We start from the raw sequence: 27,180 nt of genomic DNA, 5'->3' as shown, positions 1-27,180 counted from the left end.
AAGAAGCCTTTGAATTTCAATCTCTCCCTAAGGGTATTAATGATACTTACTTGTGCCTAATTCCAAAAATTGACAATGCCACTGATCTAAAAAACTTTAGACCTATTAGGCTTTGTAATACGGTGTACAAAATAATTACCAAAATTATTGTTAATAGACTAAAATAATTTTTTTCGGTCATTATTAGCCCTACTCAATCGAGCTTTTTAAAAAATAGAAGAGCCAGTGATAATGTCATTGTCATTCAGGAAATCATCAATAATATGTCCTCTTCAAACAGCTCTAAATATGATATGTTATTAAAAATTGACCTCCAAAAGGCTTTTAATTAAGCTAGAATGGGATTTTATTCCTAAAACACTAGTTTTCTTCCACTTTCCTCCCAAAATCTCTAATCTTATTATGCACTGTATTTGCACTAGTAATATTGGTATCCTTGTCAATGAAACCAAGACTAATTTTTTTAGCCCAAGTAGAGGAATCTGTCAAGGCGATCCCATGTCACCATACATATTTATCCTGTGTATGGAACTTATGTCTAGGTTAATTGATAATCAAGTGGATACTTTGATGTGGGATCCGATAAAAATTACCCCAAGGGGTCCTTATTTCTCACACCTTTTCTTTGCTGACGATTTAACCTTAATGGGTAAAGCTAATCATAAGACAGGTAATTGTATTAATCAATGCCTTAATTTGTTTATGGAATAAACTGGGTTGTCTATAAATTACTCTAAATCTAGGATTGTGTTCTCCAAAAAATGTCCACGAGACATTTCAAGTCATTTAGCTAGCTTATTTAACATAAGGGCTAGTTTTGAGTTTGGAAAATATCTTGGATTTCCAATTCTAAATCTCAAACCAAAGCCCAAGGATTTTCAGTTTGTCATTGATAAAATGCATGCTAAACTCTCTCTTTGGAAAACTAATCTTCTTAATTGCGGGAAAAACCACCTTAGCATCCTCAACTCTGAATGCTATGCCTTCTCATGTTATGTTATGCTCCTTAAAAAGTGTTAAACCAGATTGATAAGATTCAAAGAGATTTCATATGGGGAACCACTAATACTAAGAGAAAAATCCATTTAGTTAATTGGAAAACTGTCACTAAGCAAAAATCTGAAGGAGGTCTAGGAATTCATACTGCTTTGCAAAAAAACTGTGTTCTCCTTACTAGCCTTAGCTGGCGCCTTATAAATTTTTCTAATAACCCTTGGGCTCAACTAATTGCTAGTAAATATGCCCATAAAAAAAATAACACCAAATTTCTCCTTCATCTGGGCAGCCCTTCTAAAAGGGTATAAAATCCTTACCAAAGGAATCTTGTGGCATCCGAGCAAAAATTCAAATATTGACATTTGGTCAAGTAGATGGATTCATAATGCTCCCAGCCTTAGAAATTGTATAGAAGGCCCTTTCCATAATTCTGATTACTTAATCTCTCTTAATCACCTAATTTTTAATGATCAATGGGATATGTCAAAAATTTCTTTTGACCTACCCCCTTCTCTAATAAACAAGATCAGGGCTACTCCTATGCCGTTAGGTTCAATAAGTAAGGATCTTATGTCCTGAGATTCGAATAGCAATGGCATATTTACATCTAATCCCTGTCACACCTCCTTTTTCCGCACCAGAGAGGGTGGGGGAGTTTTTCCAATTAAAGGACAATCGAAACGGGATTGGTTTATTTATTTTAGAGTCGCCACTTGGGAGATTTAGGGTGTTCCAAGTCACCAATTTTAATCCCGAATCGAGGAAAATAATGACTTCATATTACAGTCTGCGCACCAGAAATCCGGATAAGGAATTCTGTTAACCCGGGAGAAGGTGTTAGGCATTCCCGAGTTCCGTGGTTCTAGCACGGTCGCTCAATTGTTATATTCGGCTTGATTATCTGGTTTTTATACAAGTATGAACTTATGTGCCAATTTTGTCTTTTAACCGCTTTTATCATTCACTGTTATTTTTATAGGACTTGCAACGTCATGAAAACATATCTCGAACCACGTTACATCAATGCACCCGTGGTTATTGATATATTTCGACTTGGTTGAGATTTGGATTTGGATCACATAAATGTGCACCCGCATTTATGAAAAATAAATTATTTAAGACGCGCCTAAAGCAACTAGCGTATTTATTTTGGGTAAGACCGTGGAATTTTACTAAACGGTCCATCCTGAAGTCCAAATAATTTTTAAAGCAAATATTTGCTGAGGGCCCCGCAGTTTGTATGTTTATTGGGCGAGGCTCGTCTCGTTCTTATTTTTAATGAATTTGCAACGTCATGGACATGCATCTCGAACCACGTCACAATCAATGTACCCATGATTAGAAACACCTTTCGACTCCGTTGAGAATTGGATTTGGGTCGCATAAATGCGCACCCGAGTTTAAGAAGGTAAGATTTATTAAGGCGCGTCCTAAAGAGTCTAACGTATTATTATTTTAGGAGGGTTGTGAGATTTGCTAAACAACCCGTCCGGGAACCTAAATGCTTTGATAATATACATTTAAACAAGGGCCCCGCATCTGCGCGTTTTGTTTATTTTCATCGAGGCTCATCTCGTTCTTATTTTTAAAAGGATATCCTATAACAACTACGTTTCTTGTCGTGTTTGTCTTTATCAATTGAAAATAGTAGATAATCCTAATTAATTAGGTGCTTGCAAGTTGTTTGTAATGACATTCAAAAAAGCAAAAAAAAAAAATCAGAAATGAGGCTGCACATACAGCCAGCCGAACAAATAATCCCGGGCCCAAATCCAGCCCATGCGTGATAGGCCAGACCTGGGCCTCTGCTTGTTCGATATGGGCCTACTGGGTTTGCTTCGGTTTGGGCTCGACCTTCATGAGATTTATGTTACAAATTTTATGTTTTTGTCTTAACAGATGGTTTGTTAGTTATATAGGACCATTGATCAGAAAAGACGAACTTAACCCCTTGTGTACAGTTTCATGTTTGGCATACGTTACAGCATCTATGGAAAAGTAAACTAAATCTGAGATGCAAACTAATTCATTGAGACCACTTTTATCTAACAGCATACATATACGAATATCATTCGATACCCTACATTGACATCAACTAGGCTTGCAAACTACTTCCAGCATCCAAACAAGAATAACATTTTTCTACACTACATGATATTTAATGCAACAATCTATGTATAAAAAGACATTCTTCAAGTTTCTCATTTTGTATTCATCCTCAATTTTCCGATTACATCTGACAGTGTATTAGGTGTGTACCTGGTATGGAGAACAACAGAAGAAAGGAATAGTCAGTCGGGCAGTATGCCACAAACACAGCAACAGCAGATACACAGCAACAACACAGCAACAAAATCAACCAACAAAAATGAAGCTCCCGAGTAGTCGAGCAACAAACAACAATCCCAGAAACAGAGTATGAACCAGCAGAGACAGCAGAGTATTCAATGTAAACACCCCAGCAATTCAACAACCACAAGCAGCTCAAACAGGCAACTAACAGTGATTGGCCAAGACAGCTAAACCAACATAAACTCTTATGTAATTTTCAGACAGTGTTTGATTACAATATTCTGAGACTTTCTGTTTCTTGTTTTTCTTTTCTGAAGACTAAGAAAATGTCCCCCCTCGTTTAAGTTATCAAATGGCCTATTTATAAGCCACATGACCAAGGGCAGCTAAGCTGCCTCCCTCCTACTTGCAGACTGCCCATACCCCTTAACTCCCCATGCCTAAAGGCATCTTTCTTGGAATCCTTAAACAGCCCCCATGCCCTGTCTATATTACTCTAATCAAGGGTTATGGGTTTAGTTAAGTATTCAATTAATTCCCATACTCTTAGGTCTGGTCCCCCATTAGCATTAATTTAATCCTATTTTAATTACCACTTGACACATTCTGAAATTATCCCCTAATCAGACCCTGCCTTATGCCAAGATTACCCTTACACTTTGCATATTACTGTATTACCCTAACTCTTAATAGTTAGTATATAGACCTCACTAATTTCAGCCAATACCTGACTACTAGCTAATTAAACTCAAACTGTTTTCAGGCTGATTTGTTAGATTTCTGAAGCTAATTGCCAATTCTCTGCCCAAATTCAGGCAATGATTCAAACTTTAAGCAAACAGGGTGTCAATTAAAGGGTACAAGTTGGTCATGCCGATACAAGTAGCGCCAACAAGAAACAGGCATAGTAATCAATACTGAAATGTAGACTCATTTAGATGACTACACAAGCTATGAACACCTTTCAAGTGAATTCAGTTGACGACGCTTATTTAGATGACTATACAAGCTATAATACACAGCAAGCAACCAATAAACCAACAACCAACTCATTATTAACTTAAAACGTACACACATGGACAGATGAGTCGCGGAACAAACAAACTAGAACACGAACGACAGATAGATTTTAGGAGGGCAAAAGAAAAAGGAAAAATACCTCAGAAAAATGAAACTAAGATCGATTCAAATTCGAACTCGGGCCAGGTGATTTTGGGGTCTAATGGACTTTAACCGAAGTGTTCTCAACTGAGAACACTTTGGTAAAAGTCTGCTAGACCCTGATCCTGCCACTGATTCGAACAAAACCCATAGATCTGAATCCTAGGGCTCTTGAGGTTCGATTTGGGAACCGTTCAATTCTAGTCAGATTCGAACGGAACCAAAGCCACTCAGGGGGTGAGGGAGGTCAGGAGGGGCTGTGGTGTGAGTTTGGGGTCAATCGGTGTAGATCTAGTTTTTGCTCGAATCTTCGTTTGAAGATTCGAGAGGCTACGGGTTGATTCGAGGTGAGCGGTTAACGGATTCGTGTTCAGGGTGGCTGGGTGCATCGGGGATGTTATTTTGGTGGTCATCGGAATCCGAGTGGCCGGGGTTACAGAGGAGGAACCTAAGGTTTCTTAGGTTTTGAGAGGAGGGGGTTCGGGGACGAAGGTGAACAGTGGGGCTAGGGGGGTTTGGTTTGGGGCGTGGGGGTAAGGGGTTAGGCTTATATACGATCTAGGGGCTTAGATCCTGGCCGTTGGATCAAACAAGACCTATGGCCAAGATCTATTCACTTAGGGAAAACGGTGTCGTTTGTGTTTTGGTAGTGGGTGAGAACGGGTAAGGTTGGATCGGGTCAAAACTGGGCGGGTTTAGGGGAATGGCCTAGGTCCGTTGGATCAAGGGGTTGGACGGCTCAGATCACCTTCCTTAGACGACGTCGTTTGGGGTCGAACGAGTGGCCTGATCGGGACCGTTCGTTTGAGTCAGATCAATGGTTCTAATCAGGGGTACTGATGCGACGTCGTTTGGGGGTCCTGTTGGGGCAGCCTGATTTGGACTGGGTTTTGGTGCTGGTTTGGGCCTGCTTTGTTTCATTTCTTCTTTGGCCCAAACCGGTTTTCTTTCACTCTTTTGCTTTCTTTATTTTTTTTCTTCATTTTTCTTTTAAAACAAAAAATAAAAATAATAGATAATAAAACAACGAAATTAAAACTAAACAACAATGTAACATTTTAACACCATTATCACAAAAAATATTTAAGTAAGTTAACTAAAAACCTAGAACGAACGATGCACACATATATATATATATTTTGAATTTTCTTTTACCGACACATAGTTTTGTATTTTGTTTGATAGTGACTGGATGCAAAATGGGCAGACTCACAAACGACTAACAACACATGTCACGGAAAGATCGAAAAATTGTATAGCGAAGCCTTTTGCCACTATTTTTATTTTCTTTTGGAGCGATTGTCCGTGAAGCAAAAATCACGTGCTTACAGCTGCCCCTCTTTGCACGAAGACACGAAGGGTCTTCGCGCAAAGATAAGCGAGCGATTTTTGCCCGTCCGAATACTCCGTGTGAAGCATTTTTTGAAAAAGATTTGACCGAACCTTTGCTTCAGAGGTTTCCTACATATCCTGGGCTGAAACAGGAATCAGGTCAATGTAGTTCGGGAAATTTTGGTAGCTGGGACTACCGTGTGACTGTAGTGTTTGCTGTTGTTGTGCGCTGTTGTATGCTGCTGTAGGATGCTACTGCTCAACCGATCTCCCTATTACATTGCTCTAAAAGGAAAACAAGAAGCTAAGCTAAACTGAGGATCCTGAAATCTCATCCATCTTCAACTTGTTCTTGTTGCCTTGCTTTCTTGTCGGCTAACGCTTTCCTCTGACGCCTTTATTTTGTGAACTTGGAGATGATGCTGGTCCTTCACCTTTTCTGAATGTCAGTTCTCATCACTTTGCTTGATTTGCTGGGGATACGGCTTTCTTCTTTAAATCTTCCAATGGTTTCTTCAGTGGTATGGCTTTTCATCAGAGTTGTTATACTGGGCATGCTACACCGTTCCCAAACTACTTCTTTTGAGACGCGTTCCTTTTTCCTTTTGAATTGCGCGCTTGCCTCTGCCGATGTCTGCTTCTTGGTGCTGGGGATTTCATTGTTTCCCGTTTGGGGGTCTCTGTTGTAACCTTCTGTCTTCAGGTGGGGTGACTGATTCCAAACTCTAGAGCTGGATGTATTCCCGCATTATACTGGTGGGCGACCTAGAACTTAAATGTATTCCCGCATTATACTGGTGGGCGGCCTAGAACTTAAATGTATTCCCGCATTATACTGGTGGGCGACCTAGAACTTAAATGTATTCCCGCATTATACTGGTGGGCGACCTAGAACTTAAATGTATTCCCGCATTATACTGGTGGGCGACCTAGAACTTAAATGTATTCCCGCATTATACTGGTGGGCGACCTAGAACTAAAAAGTATTCCCGCATTATACTGGTGGGCGACCTAGAACTTAAACGTATTCCCGCATTATACTGGTGGGCGACCTAGAACTTAAATGTATTCCCGCATTATACTGGTGGGCGACCTAGAACTAAAAAGTATTCCCGCATTATACTGGTGGGCGACCTAGAACTTAAAAGTATTCCCGCATTATACTGGTGGGCGACCTAGAACTAAAAAGTATTCCCGCATTATACTGGTGGGCGACCTAGAACTAAAAAGTATTCCCGCATTATACTGGTGGGCGACCTAGAACTAAAAAGTATTCCTGCATTATACTGGTGGGCGACCTAGAACTTAAAAGTATTCAAATTGTTTCCCCGTTCTTCCGAGAAAATTTTCGACAATCGGCAGAAAATTTTCTGCCCCGGTTTTTGGTGACTTCCATGGCGGTGCATCTTGCTGCCATCATCAATCCTTTGTTTTCCTGCAGCAGACAAAAGGATTTAATCAGTTTTAATCGTGGTGGTAGAGGGTGCCTTTCTGGCGAGCAATTTTTCTCTCTTCCCATTTTCTTGCTCTTTGTCCCCATAATTGGTTGGCGGGCAAAGTTGCCTGTTGGGGGTCTCTAGCCTGCTGGGGATTGGTTTTCAATTTATCCCCTTTTCTGCTTTCTTTTAAAACACATGATGTGGGAGTCTGCTTCTAACTCCCGAAACCACTCCCTTTTGGAGCTTACTTCTTCCAACATTTCCGAGCACAATCCCTGCATTGCCTGGGGCCGGCCTTTAAGACTGTTTGTATTATCCTGCATTGGATGAATTCCCCTTCGGTTTCTGGTAGTAAGCTTTGACAAATCCTTTAAAGACACATTTTAGGAAAAGAAATAAAGATATGGAAAAGAGAAAATCTTTCTGAACCAATATTTTGTGGGAGGAGACAATCAAAAGAACTTATCTGGAGGACACAACTGGTCCCCGTGATCATGACGTGCACCATAGATTCCCGACCCAGTCTATTTGTATCAATCGATTTGCCGAATGGTCTGACTTGCTGGGGATGATAAGTGACTGTCCATGCTGTTGCAAATGTGGTAGCTTTTGTTGATTCGTCTTGTCGCCTCATAGTGCCCTTCGAGGGGTTTTCACTAATGAGACTCTCTCTTTTCTCTCATCTCCCGGCGCCTTATGGTGCCTGCGAAGGTTTTCACCAATAAGACTCTCTCATTTCATATCCCTCATCTTACATCGCCTTTCGGTGCCTGTGAAGGTTTTCACCGATAAGACTCTCTCATTTTATTTCTTTCGAGAATCCGGTGTGTTGTAGATACGACCCTCTCTTCCGGGGATTCTTTTGACTATCAACTCATTCCCAGTCTTACGATCCTTTTCTTTGCTGGGGATCAGTGTATTATTCTCGGCCTTATTTGCCGGATTTGGCATCTCTCGAACATTGATCGGGAGGTCTTTTGGATGTCGATGTTGGTTTTGGTGTGGGATTGAAGAAAGGCTATAAAATGAAAACAACTTGAAGGGTGATGTGCTACAACTTTTGGAATCAAACCTTTGTTGGAACTTAAAACATAACCTCTGCCCCAGTTTTCTTGCTTGGGGGATTTATTTTTTACGCTTATGTTGAGTTACGTGCGTTACGCACATTGTGCTACATTGTGCACACTATGTACATTATGCATCCTATATTTGCTATGATGCACACTATGACCGAGCCGTGAGGCGCCTACGTATCCTCTTTGAGGAATCAGGTCAAACGTAGTTCCCACGGTTTTATATTCCTTGATTTTTCTTTTCTTTCTTTTCATTTTCTTTTCCTTTTCTTTTTCTTTTTCTTTTCTTTTCCTTTCTTTTCTTTTCTTTTTTTTCTTTTTTTTCGTATCTTTCCCATTAGTGATTCCAAAAGAGGGGTATTGAAAGAATTTGCTTAAGGCTCAAAGGGGGAAGCAAGGGTTAAACAGTGTTTGGGTAGAAGAAAGAATTGCCTCCGTCATCTCATTATCCAATAAATGCCAAATACAAACAAACAAACCGAATAATTGCCATAATTAAAGAAATTACGCATAATATCTCTTGACTGCATCTGAATTGATAGCCATGTCGACACATCTACCTTCGACATCTGTCAAACACAAAGCACCGTTGGACAATATTCTGGTCACGATATAAGGCCCTTGCCAATTTGGGGCGAATTTGCCTTTTGCCTCGACCTGATGTGGGAGGATCTTCTTTAATACCAACTGTCCTACTTCAAACTTCCTGGGGCGCACCTTCTTATTATACGCTCTTGCCATTCTCTTCTGATACAGTTGACCATGGCACACTGCTGCCAATCTTTTCTCATCTATCAGGCTCAACTGTTCCAAGCGAGCTTTGATCCATTCATCATCATCAATTCCGGCTTCAGCGACAATTCGGAGGGACGGAATTTCGACCTCCGCTGGTATCACGGCCTCAGTTCCATACACCAACAAATAAGGAGTTGTGCCTATGGAAGTCCGGACGGTAGTGCGGTAACCCAACAAAGCAAAGGGTAATTTCTCGTGCCATTGTCTGGACCCTTCCACCATTTTTCGCAGTATCTTCTTGATATTCTTATTGGCTGCTTCGACTGCTCCATTTGCCTTAGGACGATATGGGGTGGAATTGCGGTGTGTAATCTTGAATTGTTGGCATACCTCTCTCATCAAGCTGCTATTAAGATTCGCACCGTTATCCGTGATGATCACTTTTGGGATCCCAAATCTACAGATGATATGGGAGTGAACAAAGTCCACCACTGCCTTCTTAGTTACTGATTTGAAGGTTTTAGCCTCAACCCATTTGGTGAAGTAATCAATGGTCACTAGAATGAACCTATGACCGTTGGACGCTGCTGGCTCAATGGGCCCAATGACATCCATGCCCCATGCTACAAACGGCCAGGGTGCTGACATCGTATGTAACTCTGTTGGCGGAGAGTGAATCAAGTCTCCATGTATCTGGCACTGATGGCATTTCCTCACGAAAGTGATACAGTCGTGTTCCATGGTGAGCCAATAACACCCTGTTCGAAGGATTTTTCTTGCCAATACATATCCACTCATGTGGGGCCCACAAACTCCAGCATGTACTTCTGCCATAACCGTCGTTGCCTGCCTGGCATCTATGCATCTCAACAATCCCAGATCCGGGGTTCTTTTGTACAATATTCCCCCACTGAGGAAGAAACCATTCGACAAACGCCGGAGGGCTCTTTTTTGGTCTCCAGAGGTATGTTCTGGATATATCCCCATCCTGAGGTATTCCTTGATATCATGAAACCAGGGTTCGCCATCTGCTTCTTCTTCTATGGCATTGCAGTAGGCGTGCTGATCACGGACCTGGATGTGTAGAGGATCAACATACATTTTGTCAGGGTGGTGCAGCATTGATGCCAAGGTGGCCAAGGCATCCGCAACCTCATTGTGAACTCTCGGGATGTGTTTGAACTTTACCGATCGAAATTGCTTGCTCAGATCATGCAAGCATTGTCGGTATGGTATGAGCTTTAGATCTCGTGTTTCCCATTCACCCTGAATTTGATGTACCAAGAGGTCCGAGTCTCCCAAGACCAAGACGTCTTGGACATCCATGTCAGCAGCCAAGCGCAGACCCAGAATGCAAGCCTCATATTCGGCCATATTGTTGGTGCAATAGAAGCGTAGTTGAGCCGTAACAGGATAATGCCGTCCTGTTTCAGAAATGAGTACTGCTCCTATTCCAACCCCTTTTGCGTTCGCAGCTCCATCGAAGAAAAGCTTCCAACCCGGTTCCTCAGGTAATTCCAACTCATTCGTATGCATCACCTCTTCGTCAGGAAAATACGTTCTTAAGGGCTCGTATTTTTCATCAACGGGATTCTCTGCCAAATGGTCTGCCAGCGCCTGGGCTTTCATGGCCGTCCTCGTCACATAGATGATATCAAACTCTGTGAGCAGAATTTGCCATTTTGCCAACCTTCCCGTGGGCATAGGTTTCTGAAAGATATACTTCAATGGGTCCAAGCGGGATATGAGATAAGTAGTATATGAAGACAGGTAGTGCTTCAACTTCTGAGCTACCCAAGTTAGGGCGCAGCACGTTTTCTCGAGTTGAGTGTACTTGACCTCATGCACTGTGAATTTCTTGCTAAGATAGTAGATGGCCTGCTCCTTCCTCCCTGTGTCATCATGTTGCCCCAGTACACAACCAAATGAATTTTCCAAGACCGTCAGGTAAAGGATTAGGGGTTTCCCGGGCTTAGGCGGGACCAATACGGGTGGATTAGACAGATACCCTTTGATTTGGTCGAAGGCCTCCTGACACTCTGCTGTCCAACCTACTGCAGCGTCCTTTCTCAGCAGCCGAAATATGGGCTCACAAGTTGCTGTGAGTTGAGCGATGAACCTGCTGATGTAATTGAGTCTACCCAGCAAACTCATTACCTCTGTTTTGTTCCTTGGCGGTGGCAAGTCTCGGATGGATTCAATTTTGGATGGGTCTAACTCAATCCCCCGTCGACTGACGATGAATCCTAGCAACTTTCCTGATGGAACCCCGAATGCGCATTTGGCCGGGTTAAGCTTGATATCATACCTCCGGAGTCTTTGGAAAAATCTCCTTAGGTCTGCCACATGGTCCTCCTGAATGCCAAGATTTGATGATCACATCATCGACGTACACCTCTATTTCTTTGTGTATCATGTCATGAAACACAGCAGTCATTGCTCGCATGTACGTTGCCCCAGCGTTCTTTAACCCGAACGGCATTACCCGATAGCAGTAGGTTCCCCATGGCGTAATAAATGCTGTCTTCTCAGCATCCTCTTCGTCCATTAGGATCTGATGATAGCCCGCATAGCAATCCACAAAGGATCCGATCTCGCGCCCAGCGCAATTATCGATCAGGATATGAATGTTGGGTAGCGGAAAATTGTCCTTGGGACTTGCTTTGTTGAGGTTGCGGTAGTCGACACATACCCTGATTTTTCCATCCTTCTTAGGGACTGGTACCACATTGGCCAACCACTCGGGATATCGAGTGACCCGAATGACCTTCGATTGCAACTGCTTAATCACTTCTTCTTTGATCTTTACACTCATTTCTGTTTTAAATTTCCTTAGTTTTTGCTTGACCGGAGGGTATGCCGGGTCAGTGGGTAGTTTGTGAACCACTAAATTGGTGCTTAATCCAGGCATATCATCATATGACCATGCAAAAACATCTTTGAATTCCCTGAGAGTTTTGATCAATTCTGCTCTGACATTTGGCTCAATGTGGATGCTAATTTTGGTCTCTTGGACGTTATCAGCGTCTCCTAGATTCACAGCCTCGGTGTCATTTAAGTTAGGCTTGGGTTTCTCTTCAAATTGGCACAGTTCTCGATTTATTTCTTCGAAGGCTTCCCCTTCGTCACATTCGGATTCATTATCACAAACGACCTCTTGCATCATTGAGTCAGATTCAGATTGATTTATTAGACTAGGTCGAAGATCCGCTGTGCATGCCATGTCATTAGGACCAGTAAAAAGAGAACTGTTCAGAAAGAAAAAGAACAAAACAAGAAATTAAAACGGGACAAAAGAAAAGAACTTTATTAAATTTGCAGGATAAAAAGGGTTCACACTTTTACAAAACGAAAGTAAAATTGGGATTACACCCTTGAATAATCCGATCAAACAAACAAACAAACAAAACATTAATCAAAGCCTACTACCAAGACTCCCCTCGGACAGGAAGAGGAGTAACCGTCCAATTGTTGGTCTTGGCCTCAGGCCCCACAAATTGTATCTCTGCTCTGCTGGAACCCTCTCCAGCTTCCACCATACTGACATCCGCGAATAGTCTCTCAAAACTCTGATTCAGGTCTTCACTTATGCCGATCAAAGGTCCTCGAATCTTTGGGATCGCTGACCCCTTGGCACTAGCTTTAACAAAAGACCTTGAGAGGCGTGGCACTGGTTTAGGCAGAGACCAGACCCTCTTCTTCATTTTTCGCGCTTGCTTCCTGTCTGCTGCGGTTGGTTTGAACCCCAACCCGAAAGTTTCCAGATTCTTAGGAAGGGAGACAGGTTGGACTATCCCTTGAAGTTCAACTCCCAGGCCTTTTCCCGGCACAAACCCATTACCCAGCATTTCTGATACCATCATGACTGTTGCGGCAGCCACCCTAGGGTGCGGGATGATTTCTCCTTCAGAAATTTTGTTGGCCGACCCTGTATCGAGAATCTGGTAGACCCAGGGACCCTTGTCATCAGTGGTCTCTATGAAAGGCACAATGGTTCCGCCCATGGTGCATGTTGTATCCTCGCCGTGCAACACGACCTCTTGTCTTTCCCACTCGAACTTCACTGTCTGATGTAGGGTGGAAGGCACCGCTTTAGCTGCATGAATCCAAGGTCGTCCTAACAGCAAGTTGTAAGATACCGTGGCGTCCAACACCTGGAATTCCATGGTAAATAGGACCGGACCAATGGTTAATTCAAGTACGACATCCCCCATAGTGGTTGTTCCGTTTCCGTCAAACCCCCGGACACAGATGCTATTCTCCCGGATTCTTCCACGGTCAATCTTTAACTGGTCCAGGGTGGATAATGGACAAATATTGGCGCTTGAGCCGTTATCCACCAATACTCGAGTTACCACCGAGTCTTCACATTTGACAGCTAGGTATAGAGCTTTGTTATGCTCCGTACCTTCCACCGGCAGGTCATCATCTGAGAATGTTACCCTGTTCACCTCGAAAATCTTGCTGGCAATGGTTTCCAGGTGGTTTACAGAAATCTCACTGGGTACATGGGCCTCGTTCAATATCTTTAACAGGGCCCGGCGATGTTCCTCGGAATGGAGGAGTAATGACAATAGTGAGATCTGGGCGGGTGTTTTTCTCAGCTGCTCGACCACAGAATAGTCTTGCACTTTCATTTTCCTTAGGAAGTCTTCAGCCTCCTCTTCTAACACTGGCTTCTTGGTTGCCACTGGGTTGGTTTTTCTTAACTCCACCGGAGCAAAACATCGACCTGATCGAGTCAGCCCTTGCGCTTCACAACTGACTTCTTCCACCTGTTTTCCTTGGTACGTCACCACTGCTTTTTCATATTTCCAGGGCACAGCCCTGCTGTCAAGCATTGGCAGTTGGACCACCGGCTTTATGGTCACCCGTTCTCCACATACCCCTTTCAACATGACTGCCGGTGTGGGCAGGATCCCTGGTATTACCAACTTGCTTGGCTCGGGTTTGCTTGCTATGACGGACGGGCTCTTCCCCCATATTACTACCGGCTTGACGCCTTCTCCCTGCGACTGTACATTTGTTCCTCCACTGGTTAAGACTTCTTTTGGGGCAGCTTGGATCATCATCACTGTTTGTGAGGGTTTTCTTAATTCTCCTCCCTCACACACCAACTCAATCATGTGAGTTTCGTGGTGCGCTGGCAGTGGGTTTTGGTTGATGTTAGGAGCCTCCGGTGTCTGGACCTCGATCTTATTGGTGTCAATAAGATCCTGTATGGCATGCCTTAACTTCCAACACTTCTCGGTATCGTGCCCGAGCATCCCTGAACAGTATTCACAACTGATTGAACGATCCAAATTCTGAGGTGGGGGATTTGGTTCCCGAGTATGGACAGGACTAACCAAACCCAATTGCCGCAGCTTGTGGAACACAGCGGTGTAGGTTTCTCCCAGTTCGGTGAAGGTTCTTTGCTTCCGCAACCTGTCATTTCTGGCATCTGGATTTCCCCGGAAACCTGCCCCTGAAGGATTTCTATATGCCCTTGGTGGAGGGTAAGTGTTTTGTGGTGGTGCATATATGTTCTGGGGAGCCGGTGCGCGCCATTGTGGGCGAACCGGAGGCTGAGTGTATACCTGGGCTTGGTGTACGGAACAATGTGGTTCTCGAGGTGGATAGAAATTTTGTGGTGGGTTGTATGGGTAGTTTGACCTGTGAGGCCTGGGTTGGTTGTAGTGTGGCCTGCCAGCCCTGGGCCAACTGCCTGCCTCGATCGTGGCAACCTCTTCTTTCTTTCTTCTTAGCGCACCTCCCGTGCCGCTTTGAATAGCCTGGGTTGTGGCCTTAAGTGCCGAATAGTTTAAGATCTTGTCCGACCTCAAACCTTCTTCTATCATGACCCCTATTTTGACCACCTCGTTGAAAGATTTTCCAACCGTTGTCACCAAGTGACCAAAGTAGGTTGGATCCAATGTCTGCAAAAAGTAGTCTACCATCTCTCCCTCTCTCATGGGAGGATCGACCCTAGCTGCTTGTTCTCTCCAGCGGAACCCGAACTCGCGAAAACTTTCCCCGGGTTTCTTCCCAGTTCTCAATAACGTGAGACGGTCAGGGACTATCTCCAGATTGTATTGGAAATGACCTGCAAAAGCCTGCGCCAGGTCATCCCACGTGTACCACCTGCTGAAATCCTGCCTGGTATACCATTCCAGTGCAGATCCGCTCAGACTTTGGCCGAAATAAGCTATCAAAAGCTCATCCTTGCCTCCTGCCCCTCTCATTTTGCTACAGAATCCCCGCAAATGTGCCATGGGATCACCGTGCCCTTCATATAAATCAAACTTGGGCATCTTGAACCCAGCCGGGAGTTGGACATCTGGGAAAGGGCACAGATCTTTGTATGCCACGCTGACTTGATTGCCCAGCCCGTGTAAGTTCCTGAAGGATTGCTCCAGGCTTTTGAACTTTCTCAACACTTCATCCTGTTCAGGGGCCTTAACCGGCTTCTCAACCTCTGCCGGTACTTCCAGATGGGGATTGTAAGCCTGTGGTTCCGGTGCGTGGAATGTAGGCTCAGGGGGATAGTATTGTGTATCGTGAGCCTGAAACAATGGCTCACTGGTCGTTCGCTGCAAAGGGGCTGATGCAGGTCCCACAAAAATGGGAATATTGGGTGTTGGGAGAGGTTGATGGGGTGGTGGAGCTTGGGAATCATGAGGGCTTCTTTCTTGATGATAGAGGGGATTTGGGCGGCTTGTGGAAGGGCCAGAGTGAGGGTACTCCGGCACGTGTCCCAGTGTCTCAGGGCTCTTTTGCGTTTTGGCCAGGGCTAGCTGCATTGCATGCATCTCTAGTCCCATCCTTTCAATCTTTTCCATTGCCTCTTTTAGCAACTGGCTCATCGGCCTTTCTTCCTCATTACTATTCTCAGAAGTAGTCATGCTTGTTGCTACCGGTCCTTTGGATCTGGTTTGGTATGAATGTGTTGCCAGAATTCTTTAACAACTAACTGTCTGGTATCAGACAACAACAAACTTTGTTAGTGTTAGAGCTTAACAGATTTGATCATAACACATACAGGATGCAATGCACCTAGGCAGTTAACCGTTTCTACATGCTTTGCTTCAAACCACATGCGTCATCCCGGTTTGTTCATTCGTTTCTTTTTAAAGTATTTTGCGAAACCCCGCGTTTTATTTTATTTACATTTTTTCTTTATTTATTAAAAGCGGTCGAATCTTATGGGGATTGCCTACGTATCACGTCCCCGCGTGAATCAGACCAGGCGTAGTTCTGCCTTAAAGTAAAGACACATAGAAATTCTTCCGGAGTCACTTAATTTCATTATCAAAATTTGCTATTACACATTACTTCAAACAAAATAGCAACAGTACAGACTCCAGGGTTTTAAACTTGGTTTGAGGAAAAGAAAACAACATTGGGGAAACAACAAACAAAACAACCAGGACTCGATCAACAACTAATTTTCCAACTTAGGGACCCACGAGGCATCTTTCGGCCCTTTCGCGGCCCTAGGTGTAAGGTCTCTTTGCAAGCCCTTCAACTCGTTCATAATCCGATGGACGCAGCCCATGATGGAAGCAATGAGGTTTTCCCGAGGTGTCTGCTCGCATGCCAAACATTTTAGGTAGATGTAATGCCCGACTTCGTCAATTCTTGCCCGAATGTTGTCCCTTTCTGCGAACAATTGCCTTATCTGTCGGCTCTTTAACCCTAGCGTTTGTGCATTGGCGGCGAGCTGATCCTGGAATATATCCATTTGCCTTTCCATCCTTGTCATTGCATTGTAATAGCGTCTCCGGTCGGCCTGGGCATCTTGCGTTTGCTTGAAGATCCGCTCTTGCAAAGCGGAATTTGTTTCCTTTGCTGCTTTGACGCTCAGTTCACAATTCCTCATGACTTGCTGTAGGCGCTTTCTCCGGGCCATTGTACCTTCTGCCCATTTGGCCCTCATCCTTGCTATGCAAGCCTCTGATAGGTCTAATTCTACCTGGCTCTGGATGACCTGATTTCTCAAACTGGCTATCAATCTTTCGTCGGAGCAACGCCTCTGTCGGTCGATGTTATTCTTACTGGCTTGGCGAAGCCGGGCCTTCAGGGTTTGGTTTTCTTGGGCTAACTTGTCTTTTTCAGCCTGCTCTTGGGCGACTTGTACGTTGTTTTCGAATACCATCCTTTCCATTTGTCGCTTCAGCTTCCTAATTTCAACCAGGTAACCTTCCTCTTTTGCGAGCCAGTCCCATTGTTCTTGCGATGACTCAACAAAATTTCGGAGGTGAGGCCGTTTGGTTGGCCGTTTTACGATGTTCTTCTTGTTCTGCCAAGTGATATAGGCCGGCGAGACTTCACCCCTAGACAAATCATTTACTCGGGTATTCGCCGTTAAGTACTGGCATTCACTCCATATGCAACGAACTGTCTTTTCAGGAAATTGGCCGTCACTGCTGACCTCGACTGCATAAGTGCTGAGATCTTCGTCCGGGTGTAGTACTTGACATCTTCCCAACTGCCTCATTACCCTGTAAGGGGCATAAGGTTGAATACCCCTGAGTCCCATCAAGAGGAAGTGAGGACCAGTGGCGGGCATGTATATGATTTCTTCCACAGAAAGCCAACCCAAAGTCCAGTTTATTTGGTCTGCGGTGATGATCCGGAGATAGGATATCCATTCTTCAAACCCTCCCGGTGATCGGAAACCTGAAACCCTTAGGCTATAACCCTCGATGCAGCCCCCATTTGTAGACATGTAGCGCATATACTGAGGGTGGTGACACAAGTGTTCGATCATCCACATCTGTAACAACAAGTTGCACCCTTCGAAGAAGTCTGCTCCAGCCTTACAAGCCGTGAGGGCTCGGTATATTTCTGACATTATCATGGGAGCAAGGATGCTTTTATCGTTGGTAATCAGGATTCTGACGATTCCAGCCACCTTTAGGTCGATATTTCTATCTTTTCGGGGAAACACCACAAGGCCCAAAAATGCCACCATAAAAGCGAACCGCCTATGCTCATTCCATTTTACCAGATTTCCCCTGCTGCAAACACCACTTTCTGGATCATTGAATCCTCCTATGCTCCCGTACCTCTGGTATATGAATTGTAGGGTAGAAAAACCTTTATCCAGTTCAGCGTATGGGACTCCTTTGCTTATCTTCAACAGATCCATGAATTTGTGTGAATTCACAGCCCTTGGAGCGATCAGGTATTTGTGTCTCAAACCTTCAGTGACGTCCATGTAACCCGCCATTTCCTCTAAGGTTGGGGTGAGTTCAAAATCTGAGAAACGGAACACGTTGTGGGCCGGATCCCAGAATGTAACCAAAGCCTTTATGATGTCGCACCGAGGCCTGACTTTCAACAAATCAACCAAACCCCCCAGGTGCAGTTTGACCTTGTCTTGCTCTGGCCTTTCCAAATCCTCCCACCATAATCGCACCTCCAGGGGAATTTTGCTTCTAACTGTCATCGGCAAACTTGGACTCATGCTCATTCTGCATGTTTATTGGGGTGATTAAGCAAAGATCCAGACTCATTAGACTCAAATACACAAATCGACACACTATTTTCTAGAAAAACGAAATTTTGGTTGTTTCTGAAAAGTACGATGTTACCTTAAAACTTTCGTTATTTGGTTTGTACCTCTATTTTGAAAGAACAAGTTGAGCCCGATGGGGGTTGCCTACGTATCCCGCACCATGCGAGAATCAAACTGACGTAGTTTGGGCATAAATCGAATTTTGGGGACACCCTATCTTTCTCTTAAAAATGAATCAAAGACTCCTTTTTTCTTTTTTTCTTTTTTTTTTAAAACAAATTAATAAGACACACATTTTTTTTTCAAAATTCTGGCAGAGCTTTGACCATTTTTGCGACTTTTCAAGAATAAATAAGTAACCCCTTAACCGTTATTCCTCTTCCCTTTCCAAACATTCCCGATATTCAGAAACCGGTCAGCATGCAAGCCTTGAAACAAGTAAAAGCAAACAGGATGTAGCAGGATGGCCTTTATTCTCAGGTTGCCTGTCCTAGACGGACCCAGCCCCTGTGCTGAGTCCCCTAAGTCAAATGCACATGATGCAAATAAGCGTTCCTACTAGGGATCCGGCATGAAGCTATGTTATGCTAAGCTGTAAAGCCTAGGTGTTTGTTCTAGACCTGGCTTACCCGAGCGGACAACTCGAGCCGAGGATGGGAGCTGTGTACCGGTAACCAAAAGGCCATCCGATTTTGCAACTCCTCCGAATCCTCGTTCTATTTTGGCATATGACACTAACAGAAAGAAGCCACGACCAGCGTGCGCTCCTCAAGAGAGAAGAGAAGGGTTTCGGCACAGTTTATATATACAGTCCAAATAATATCAAAGCAGTAAAAGCAGCATTTAGTACATTAGGATCAAACACGTAAAAAGAAAACCAGATAATAAATAAAGCCAAATAATAACAATTATTTCAAGCTCGAATTCTTAACCCTGAACCAGTGGTTCTGGGTTACGATCCCCAGCAGAGTCGCCAGAGCTGTCACACCTCCTTTTTCCGCACCAGAGAGGGTGAGGGAGTTTTTCCAATTAAAGGACAATCGAAACGGGATTGGTTTATTTATTTCAGAGTCGCCACTTGGGAGATTTAGGGTGTCCCAAGTCACCAATTTTAATCCCGAATCGAGGAAAATAATGACTCCATATTACAGTCTGCGCACCAGAAATCCGGATAAGGAATTCTGTTAACCCGGGAGAAGGTGTTAGGCATTCCCGAGTTCCGTGGTTCTAGCACGGTCGCTCAATTGTTATATTCGGCTTGATTATCTGGTTTTTATACAAGTATGAACTTATGTGCCAATTTTGTCTTTTAACCGCTTTTATCATTCACTGTTATTTTTATAGGACTTGCAACGTCATGAAAACATATCTCGAACCACGTTACATCAATGCACCCGTGGTTATTGATATATTTCGACTTGGTTGAGATTTGGATTTGGATCACATAAATGTGCACCCGCATTTATGAAAAATAAATTATTTAAGACGCGCCTAAAGCAACTAGCGTATTTATTTTGGGTAAGACCGTGGAATTTTACTAAACGGTCCATCCTGAAGTCCAAATAATTTTTAAAGCAAATATTTGTTGAGGGCCCCGCAGTTTGTATGTTTATTGGGCGAGGCTCGTCTCGTTCTTATTTTTAATGAATTTGCAACGTCATGGACATGCATCTCGAACCACGTCACAATCAATGTACCCGTGATTAGAAACACCTTTCGACTCCGTTGAGAATTGGATTTGGGTCGCATAAATGCGCACCCGAGTTTAAGAAGGTAAGATTTATTAAGGCACGTCCTAAAGAGTCTAACGTATTATTATTTTAGGAGGGTTGTGAAATTTGCTAAACAATCCGTCCTAGAACCTAAATGCTTTGATAATATACATTTAAACAAGGGCCCCGCATCTGCGCGTTTTGTTTATTTTCATCGAGGCTCATCTCGTTCTTATTTTTAAAAGGATATCCTATAACAACTACGTTTCTTGTCGTGTTTGTCTTTATCAATTGAAAATAGTAGATAATCCTAATTAATTAGGTGCTTGCAAGTTGTTTGTAATGACATTCAAAAAAGTAAAAAAAAAATCAGAAATGAGGGTGCACATACAGCCAGCCGAACAAATAATCCCGGGCCCAAATCCAGCCCATGCGTGATAGGCCAGACCTGGGCCTCTGCTTGTTCGATATGGGCCTACTGGGTTTGCTTCGGTTTGGGCTCGACCTTCATGAGATTTATGTTACAAATTTTATGTTTTTGTCTTAACAGATGGTTTGTTAGTTATATAGGACCATTGATCAGAAAAGACGAACTTAACCCCTTGTGTACAGTTTCATGTTTGGCATACGTTACAACATCTATGGCAAAGTAAACTAAATCTGAGATGCAAACTAATTCATTGAGTCCACTTTTATCTAACAGCATACATATACGAATATCATTCGATACCCTACATTGACATCAACTAGGCTTGCAAACTACTTCCAGCATCCAAACAAGAATAACATTTTTCTACACTACATGATATTTAATGCAACAATCTATGTATAAAAAGACATTCTTCAAGTTTCTCATTTTGTATTCATCCTCAATTTTCCGATTACATCTGACAGTGTATTAGGTGTGTACCTGGTATGGAGAACAACAGAAGAAAGGAATAGTCAGTCGGGCAGTATGCCACAAACACAGCAACAGCAGATACACAGCAACAACACAGCAACAAAATCAACCAACAAAGATGAAGCTCCCGAGTAGTCGAGCAACAAACAACAATCCCAGAAACAGAGTATGAACCAGCAGAGACAGCAGAGTATTCAATGTAAACACCCCAGCAATTCAACAACCACAAGCAGCTCAAACAGGCAACTAACAGTGATTGGCCAAGACAGCTAAACCAACATAAACTCTTATGTAATTTTCAGACAGTGTTTGATTACAATATTCTGAGACTTTCTGTTTCTTGTTTTTCTTTTCTGAAGACTAAGAAAATGTCCCCCCTCGTTTAAGTTATCAAATGGCCTATTTATAAGCCACATGACCAAGGGCAGCTAAGCTGCCTCCCTCCTACTTGCAGACTGCCCATACCCCTTAACTCCCCATGCCTAAAGGCATCTTTCTTGGAATCCTTAAACAGCCCCATGCCCTGTCTATATTACTCTAATCAAGGGTTATGGGTTTAGTTAAGTATTCAATTAATTCCCATACTCTTAGGTCTGGTCCCCCATTAGCATTAATTTAATCCTATTTTAATTACCACTTGACACATTCTGAAATTATCCCCTAATCAGACCCTGCCTTATGCCAAGATTACCCTTACACTTTGCATATTACTGTATTACCCTAACTCTTAATAGTTAGTATATAGACCTCACTAATTTCAGCCAATACCTGACTACTAGCTAATTAAACTCAAACTGTTTTCAGGCTGATTTGTTAGATTTCTGAAGCTAATTGCCAATTCTCTGCCCAAATTCAGGCAATGATTCAAACTTTAAGCAAACAGGGTGTCAATTAAAGGGTACAAGTTGGTCATGCCGATACAAGTAGCGCCAACAAGAAACAGGCATAGTAATCAATACTGAAATGTAGACTCATTTAGATGACTACACAAGCTATAACACCTTTCAAGTGAATTCAGTTGACGACGCTTATTTAGATGACTATACAAGCTATAATACACAGCAAGCAACCAATAAACCAACAACCAACTCATTATTAACTTAAAACGCACACACATGGACAGATGAGTCGCGGAACAAACAAACTAGAACACGAACGACAGATAGATTTTAGGAGGGCAAAAGAAAAAGGAAAAATACCTCAGAAAAATGAAACTAAGATCGATTCAAATTCGAACTCGGGCCAGGTGATTTTGGGGTCTAATGGACTTTAACCGAAGTGTTCTCAACTGAGAACACTTTGGTAAAAGTCTGCTAGACCCTGATCCTGCCACTGATTCGAACAAAACCCATAGATCTGAATCCTAGGGCTCTTGAGGTTCGATTTGGGAACCGTTCAATTCTAGTCAGATTCGAACGGAACCAAAGCCACTCAGGGGGTGAGGGAGGTCAGGAGGGGCTGTGGTGTGAGTTTGGGGTCAATCGGTGTAGATCTAGTTTTTTCTCGAATCTTCGTTTGAAGATTCGAGAGGCTACGGGTTGATTCGAGGTGAGCGGTTAACGGATTCGTGTTCAGGGTGGCTGGGTGCATCGGGGATGTTATTTTGGTGGTCATCGGAATCCGAGTGGCCGGGGTTACAGAGGAGGAACCTAAGGTTTCTTAGGTTTTGAGAGGAGAGGGGTTCGGGGACGACGGTGAACAGTGGGGCTAGGGGGGTTTGGTTTGGGGCGTGGGGGTAAGGGGTTAGGCTTATATACGATCTAGGGGCTTAGATCCTGGCCGTTGGATCAAACGAGACCTATGGCCAGGATCTATTCACTTAGGGAAAACGGTGTCGTTTGTGTGTTTTGGTAGTGGGTGAGAACGGGTAAGGTTGGATCGGGTCAAAACTGGGCGGGTTTAGGGGAATGGCCTAGGTCCGTTGGATCAAGGGGTTGGACGGCTCAGATCACCTTCCTTAGACGACGTCGTTTGGGGTCGAACGAGTGGCCTGATCGGGACCGTTCGTTTGAGTCAGATCAATGGTTCTAATCAGGGGTACTGATGCGACGTCGTTTGGGGGTCCTGTTGGGGCAGCCTGATTTGGACTGGGTTTTGGTGCTGGTTTGGGCCTGCTTTGTTTCATTTCTTCTTTGGCCCAAACCGGTTTTCTTTCACTCTTTTGCTTTCTTTATTTTTTTTCTTCATTTTTCTTTTAAAACAAAAAATAAAAATAATAGATAATAAAACAACGAAATTAAAACTAAACAACAATGTAACATTTTAACACCATTATCACAAAAAATATTTAAGTAAGTTAACTAAAAACCTAGAACGAACGATGCACATATATATATATATATATATATATATATTTTGAATTTTCTTTTACCGACACATAGTTTTGTATTTTGTTTGATAGTGACTGGATGCAAAATGGGCAGACTCACAAACGACTAACAACACATGTCACGGAAAGATCGAAAAATTGTATAGCGAAGCCTTTTGCCACTATTTTTATTTTCTTTTGGAGCGATTGTCCGTGAAGCAAAAATCACGTGCTTACAATCCCTGCTACAAACTTTTAGAGGATAACCACCTGATGATTCAGGATAAAGAGCCGACTTTAATTTGATTTGAGATCTCCATTGTCCTACTAAAATCAAGTTCTTCATTTGGAAATGCATGCATAATAAAATTCCTTGTAGATCTTACCTTCAATATATTGGTATCAATATTGATCCTATTTGCCCTATGTGCAAACAAGGACCTGAGGATGCCACTCACATTTTTCTCATATGCCTTATAGCTACCCGTTATTAGTCCAGTATTGGTCTAATAATCAACCAAAATAATGCTCAATCATACTGGTTAGCTATTTTAAGGAATGCTAATCGCCAAGTCAGTCATCAGCATTATGCATGGAAAAGTATCCTCCCCTTTTCGATTTGGAATCTTTGGAAGAATAGAAACAATAATAACATAAACAATTTGGATATGGATATTAATCCTAGACAGGTTTTCCATCAAATATGGGAATTTCTCTTCTTTACTGAAAAAAATCTCATACAACAATCTTCAATTAAGATTAAAATTCACTGGGAAAGACCTCCTCCAAACAAGATAAAACTTAACATTGATGGGGCATTCTTGAAAGAAAAACTTCATGCAGGTATAAGAGGAGTTTTCAGAAATAGCTCTGGTAATTGGATCATGGGCTTTACAAAATCTTGCTACACATCACGCTCCATGCAGACAGAACTATTAGCATTGGAGCAAGGCTTAAAATTAGCGGTGAAGATGCCATTTGCTACTATAGAAATTGAATCAGATTCAACGGATATAATAAAGATGCTTATTGATGAAAATGATAGCTCTAATGCATGTTTACTTAAATGCAGATCATTAATGCGCCAACTGAAATCCCCGGTGATCAAGCATAATTTTAGGGAAGAAAATGCAGTAGCAGATTGCCTAGCTAAGGAAGCAGTCAAGAATTTCAAGTCAGATAAATGCTACCACCTTGCTTGTCCACCTCTTTTTGTTGAAGCCATCTTGGAAAAGGACATGCAAGGCCTTTGTTTTGGTATTAAACAACTAAGCACCAGTGTTTGTAATAGTTTAGTAACATTAAACAATAGTAATGTCCTTCGGGACTATGTAACTTCGGTGTAAGTTTTTGCGTATTAATATATATGCTTCCTTATCGTTAAAAAAAAAGAAATATATTAGACTAATGTTTTTGGCTTCCAGTGTTCTTATTTTCATAGGACTACTATTTATACTTTCAATATAATTTAAAGGGAAAATTTCACATAAGAATAACTAAGCTTCATGCTTTTTAATTTTATAGCCTATATTTCAATTTACAACCAATTAGCCCAAAAATAACAGGCTAAGATTCAACATCCAACTCCAATAGGTTCTAGAAATTACTATTTAATTTTTAAAGAAGATTGCTCAAGCTTTTAAGTTCATTTTCGAATCAGTAACTGTGACTCAAATATTAGTTCAACAAACCAAATCTATTTGGATGGTGAAAATTAAATTTTTAACAAGCTTAAACATGTGAGTTTAAATTTCAAATTTAATTTTGTGAGAAATTTAGAGCGGGTGTTATTTAGACTTGTTAGAAATAGTATAAGGAAGTTGTATATAAAATTTAAAGTCATTTAATGGAGATTTGGACTGGTTTTGAACAAGAATTACAATTGAAAATCGTGAAAGAAGTTCGTCTACAGACGCTTGTATAAAGGTGTATAATAGTGTATAAGATGTGTTTATACACTCATATACACTATTATACAAGATTATATATAATTATACAAAAAACTAACTTCGTCTTCTTCCTTGTGTCTTTTCTAAAATTTAACTCAAATCTTGCTCAAATCTACTCCAAATCACTTCAAATTTAAATTTTGAACTCCTTTTGATATTTTCTAACAATTGGAACAACACCCAATCCAAACAACTAACAAACTCAAAAAATCTTATTTTCGAAAGCAAAGCTTTGAATAACCTTCAATGGTGGACTTTTACTCTTAAATTTTCTTACATTTCAACCAGGTAACACAGGGTAAGAAGCAGCAATGGCGGACGACCCCGTGAAGCATATGTAGAAGATGTGAGAAGAATAGAGAGTGAACGCAATGATTGTGAGAACACATATTTAACTCCATAGTTTTTAGAAGCAATGGTTGTAAGAACACAAGTTTTGAATTTGCTAGTGCTTTCAAAATATGTACAATATGGGCTAAGTTAGGTAAAACTTAAAAATATAGGCCATTTTTTGTTTTGCTGTAAAGTCTATGTATTTTCTTGTAATTCTTTCTAATTTGAACTTGGGAAATTATTACAACTTGCGTTTGTTTGGATGTTCGTTTATAAATTTTTAAAAAACAAAGGTACTTTTAATTTTTTTTTGAAATAGAAATACTTGCCAAAATATAAATAAAGACAATTATTGTACATGTTTTTTGAAAAAGAAAAACTTGACCAATATTTTCCCCAAAGATTGTTTTAACAGGCCTCCAAATGACTTTTGGATGTGTACAAAATTATTGACATGATTCTTGCGGCCAATAAGTTGGAATCTATTTATTCTCTCCTATGTTTTATTATTCCCTCCCATCTTTTTAATTGGATTGCGCTATACGTATGAAAGAATATACGTCATTGATGTATTTGACAAATCAAATATCATGATATAATAATGAAATATTCTGGTTAGTCGATAATATTAAAATTAGTTGGAAACGATTCCCGTGAAAAGCTTCATTAGCGCCAAATTCGTGTTGATTTTTGCTTATTATACCTGCTGATGTAGCATTATAAATAATATTGTTACTTTTGCTGCCGTCGGAATTTTGTTTTGGATTTTTCACCCAATGTTCGATACTCACATTGAGACTCAAACTAAACTTGCGTCGCATAAGATCATTAAAGGTGAAACACTTCTTATCAAGATTATGATTAAGAGTTAAGCGATCCTATTTATCTTACCATAACCTTTGGTGATCCTCCCATTTATTTTATGTGAAGGGATTAAGGAGTTTAAAGAAATTTAATAAAACTCTTTGACATACAATCTAAATAGTACGGATTGGAGTGCTAGCTTACCAGCAAACTCCTCGCCTTTCACAGTTGAGGTGAAGGGTTCAATCCTCATAAGTAATATATCATCCCCTTCTCCGATTCCAGATGTAAATTTAAACAATAATATATAAAAAAACATCAAAGATTCTATTAAATGAGTTTTGCAAAGAATTTCATATATATATATATATTTATTTTTTTTCTTATTATAAAATACAGACCTTCTATATCAAATGCGTTCTAACAACTCATGTCATTAACTATGGATAAACTATGAAATGATAAAACTGAATAAATTTTAAAAAGAAGAAAATATCATTCTTTTTAACAGATTAAAAAGTAAAACATGTCACGTGTCACGTGATATTAAGATATTTGTTTGCATATGTATGTTTAGTGCCTCAACATTCATAGGATATGACCTTTTCTTGCTGTAACAAAGGAAGATTCGATTTTTGAGGCA

The 27,180-nt window shown here is 41.7% G+C and overlaps 1 protein-coding gene across 1 annotated transcript; it reads left to right on the top strand.

Annotated features, from left to right (window-relative positions):
- Positions 1-24,119: 24,119 nt before the first annotated feature.
- On the top strand, positions 24,120-24,797 carry LOC138879108 (uncharacterized). Its single transcript, XM_070158686.1, has one exon. It carries the CDS (start codon positions 24,120-24,122, stop codon positions 24,795-24,797), a length of 678 nt encoding a protein of 225 aa, XP_070014787.1.
- The last annotated feature ends 2,383 nt before the right edge of the window (positions 24,798-27,180 follow it).

The sequence above is a fragment of the Nicotiana sylvestris genome, chromosome 10 (assembly GCF_000393655.2).
Source record: "Nicotiana sylvestris chromosome 10, ASM39365v2, whole genome shotgun sequence".
NCBI classification, from domain to species: domain Eukaryota; kingdom Viridiplantae; phylum Streptophyta; class Magnoliopsida; order Solanales; family Solanaceae; genus Nicotiana; species Nicotiana sylvestris.
This window is presented reverse-complemented; position numbering and strand designations above follow the sequence as displayed.

What these genes read in the sequence shown, in the direction of transcription:
- LOC138879108 (XM_070158686.1), top strand. Translation starts at nt 24,120, where the DNA reads ATGGATATTAATCCTAGACAGGTTTTCCATCAAATATGGGAATTTCTC.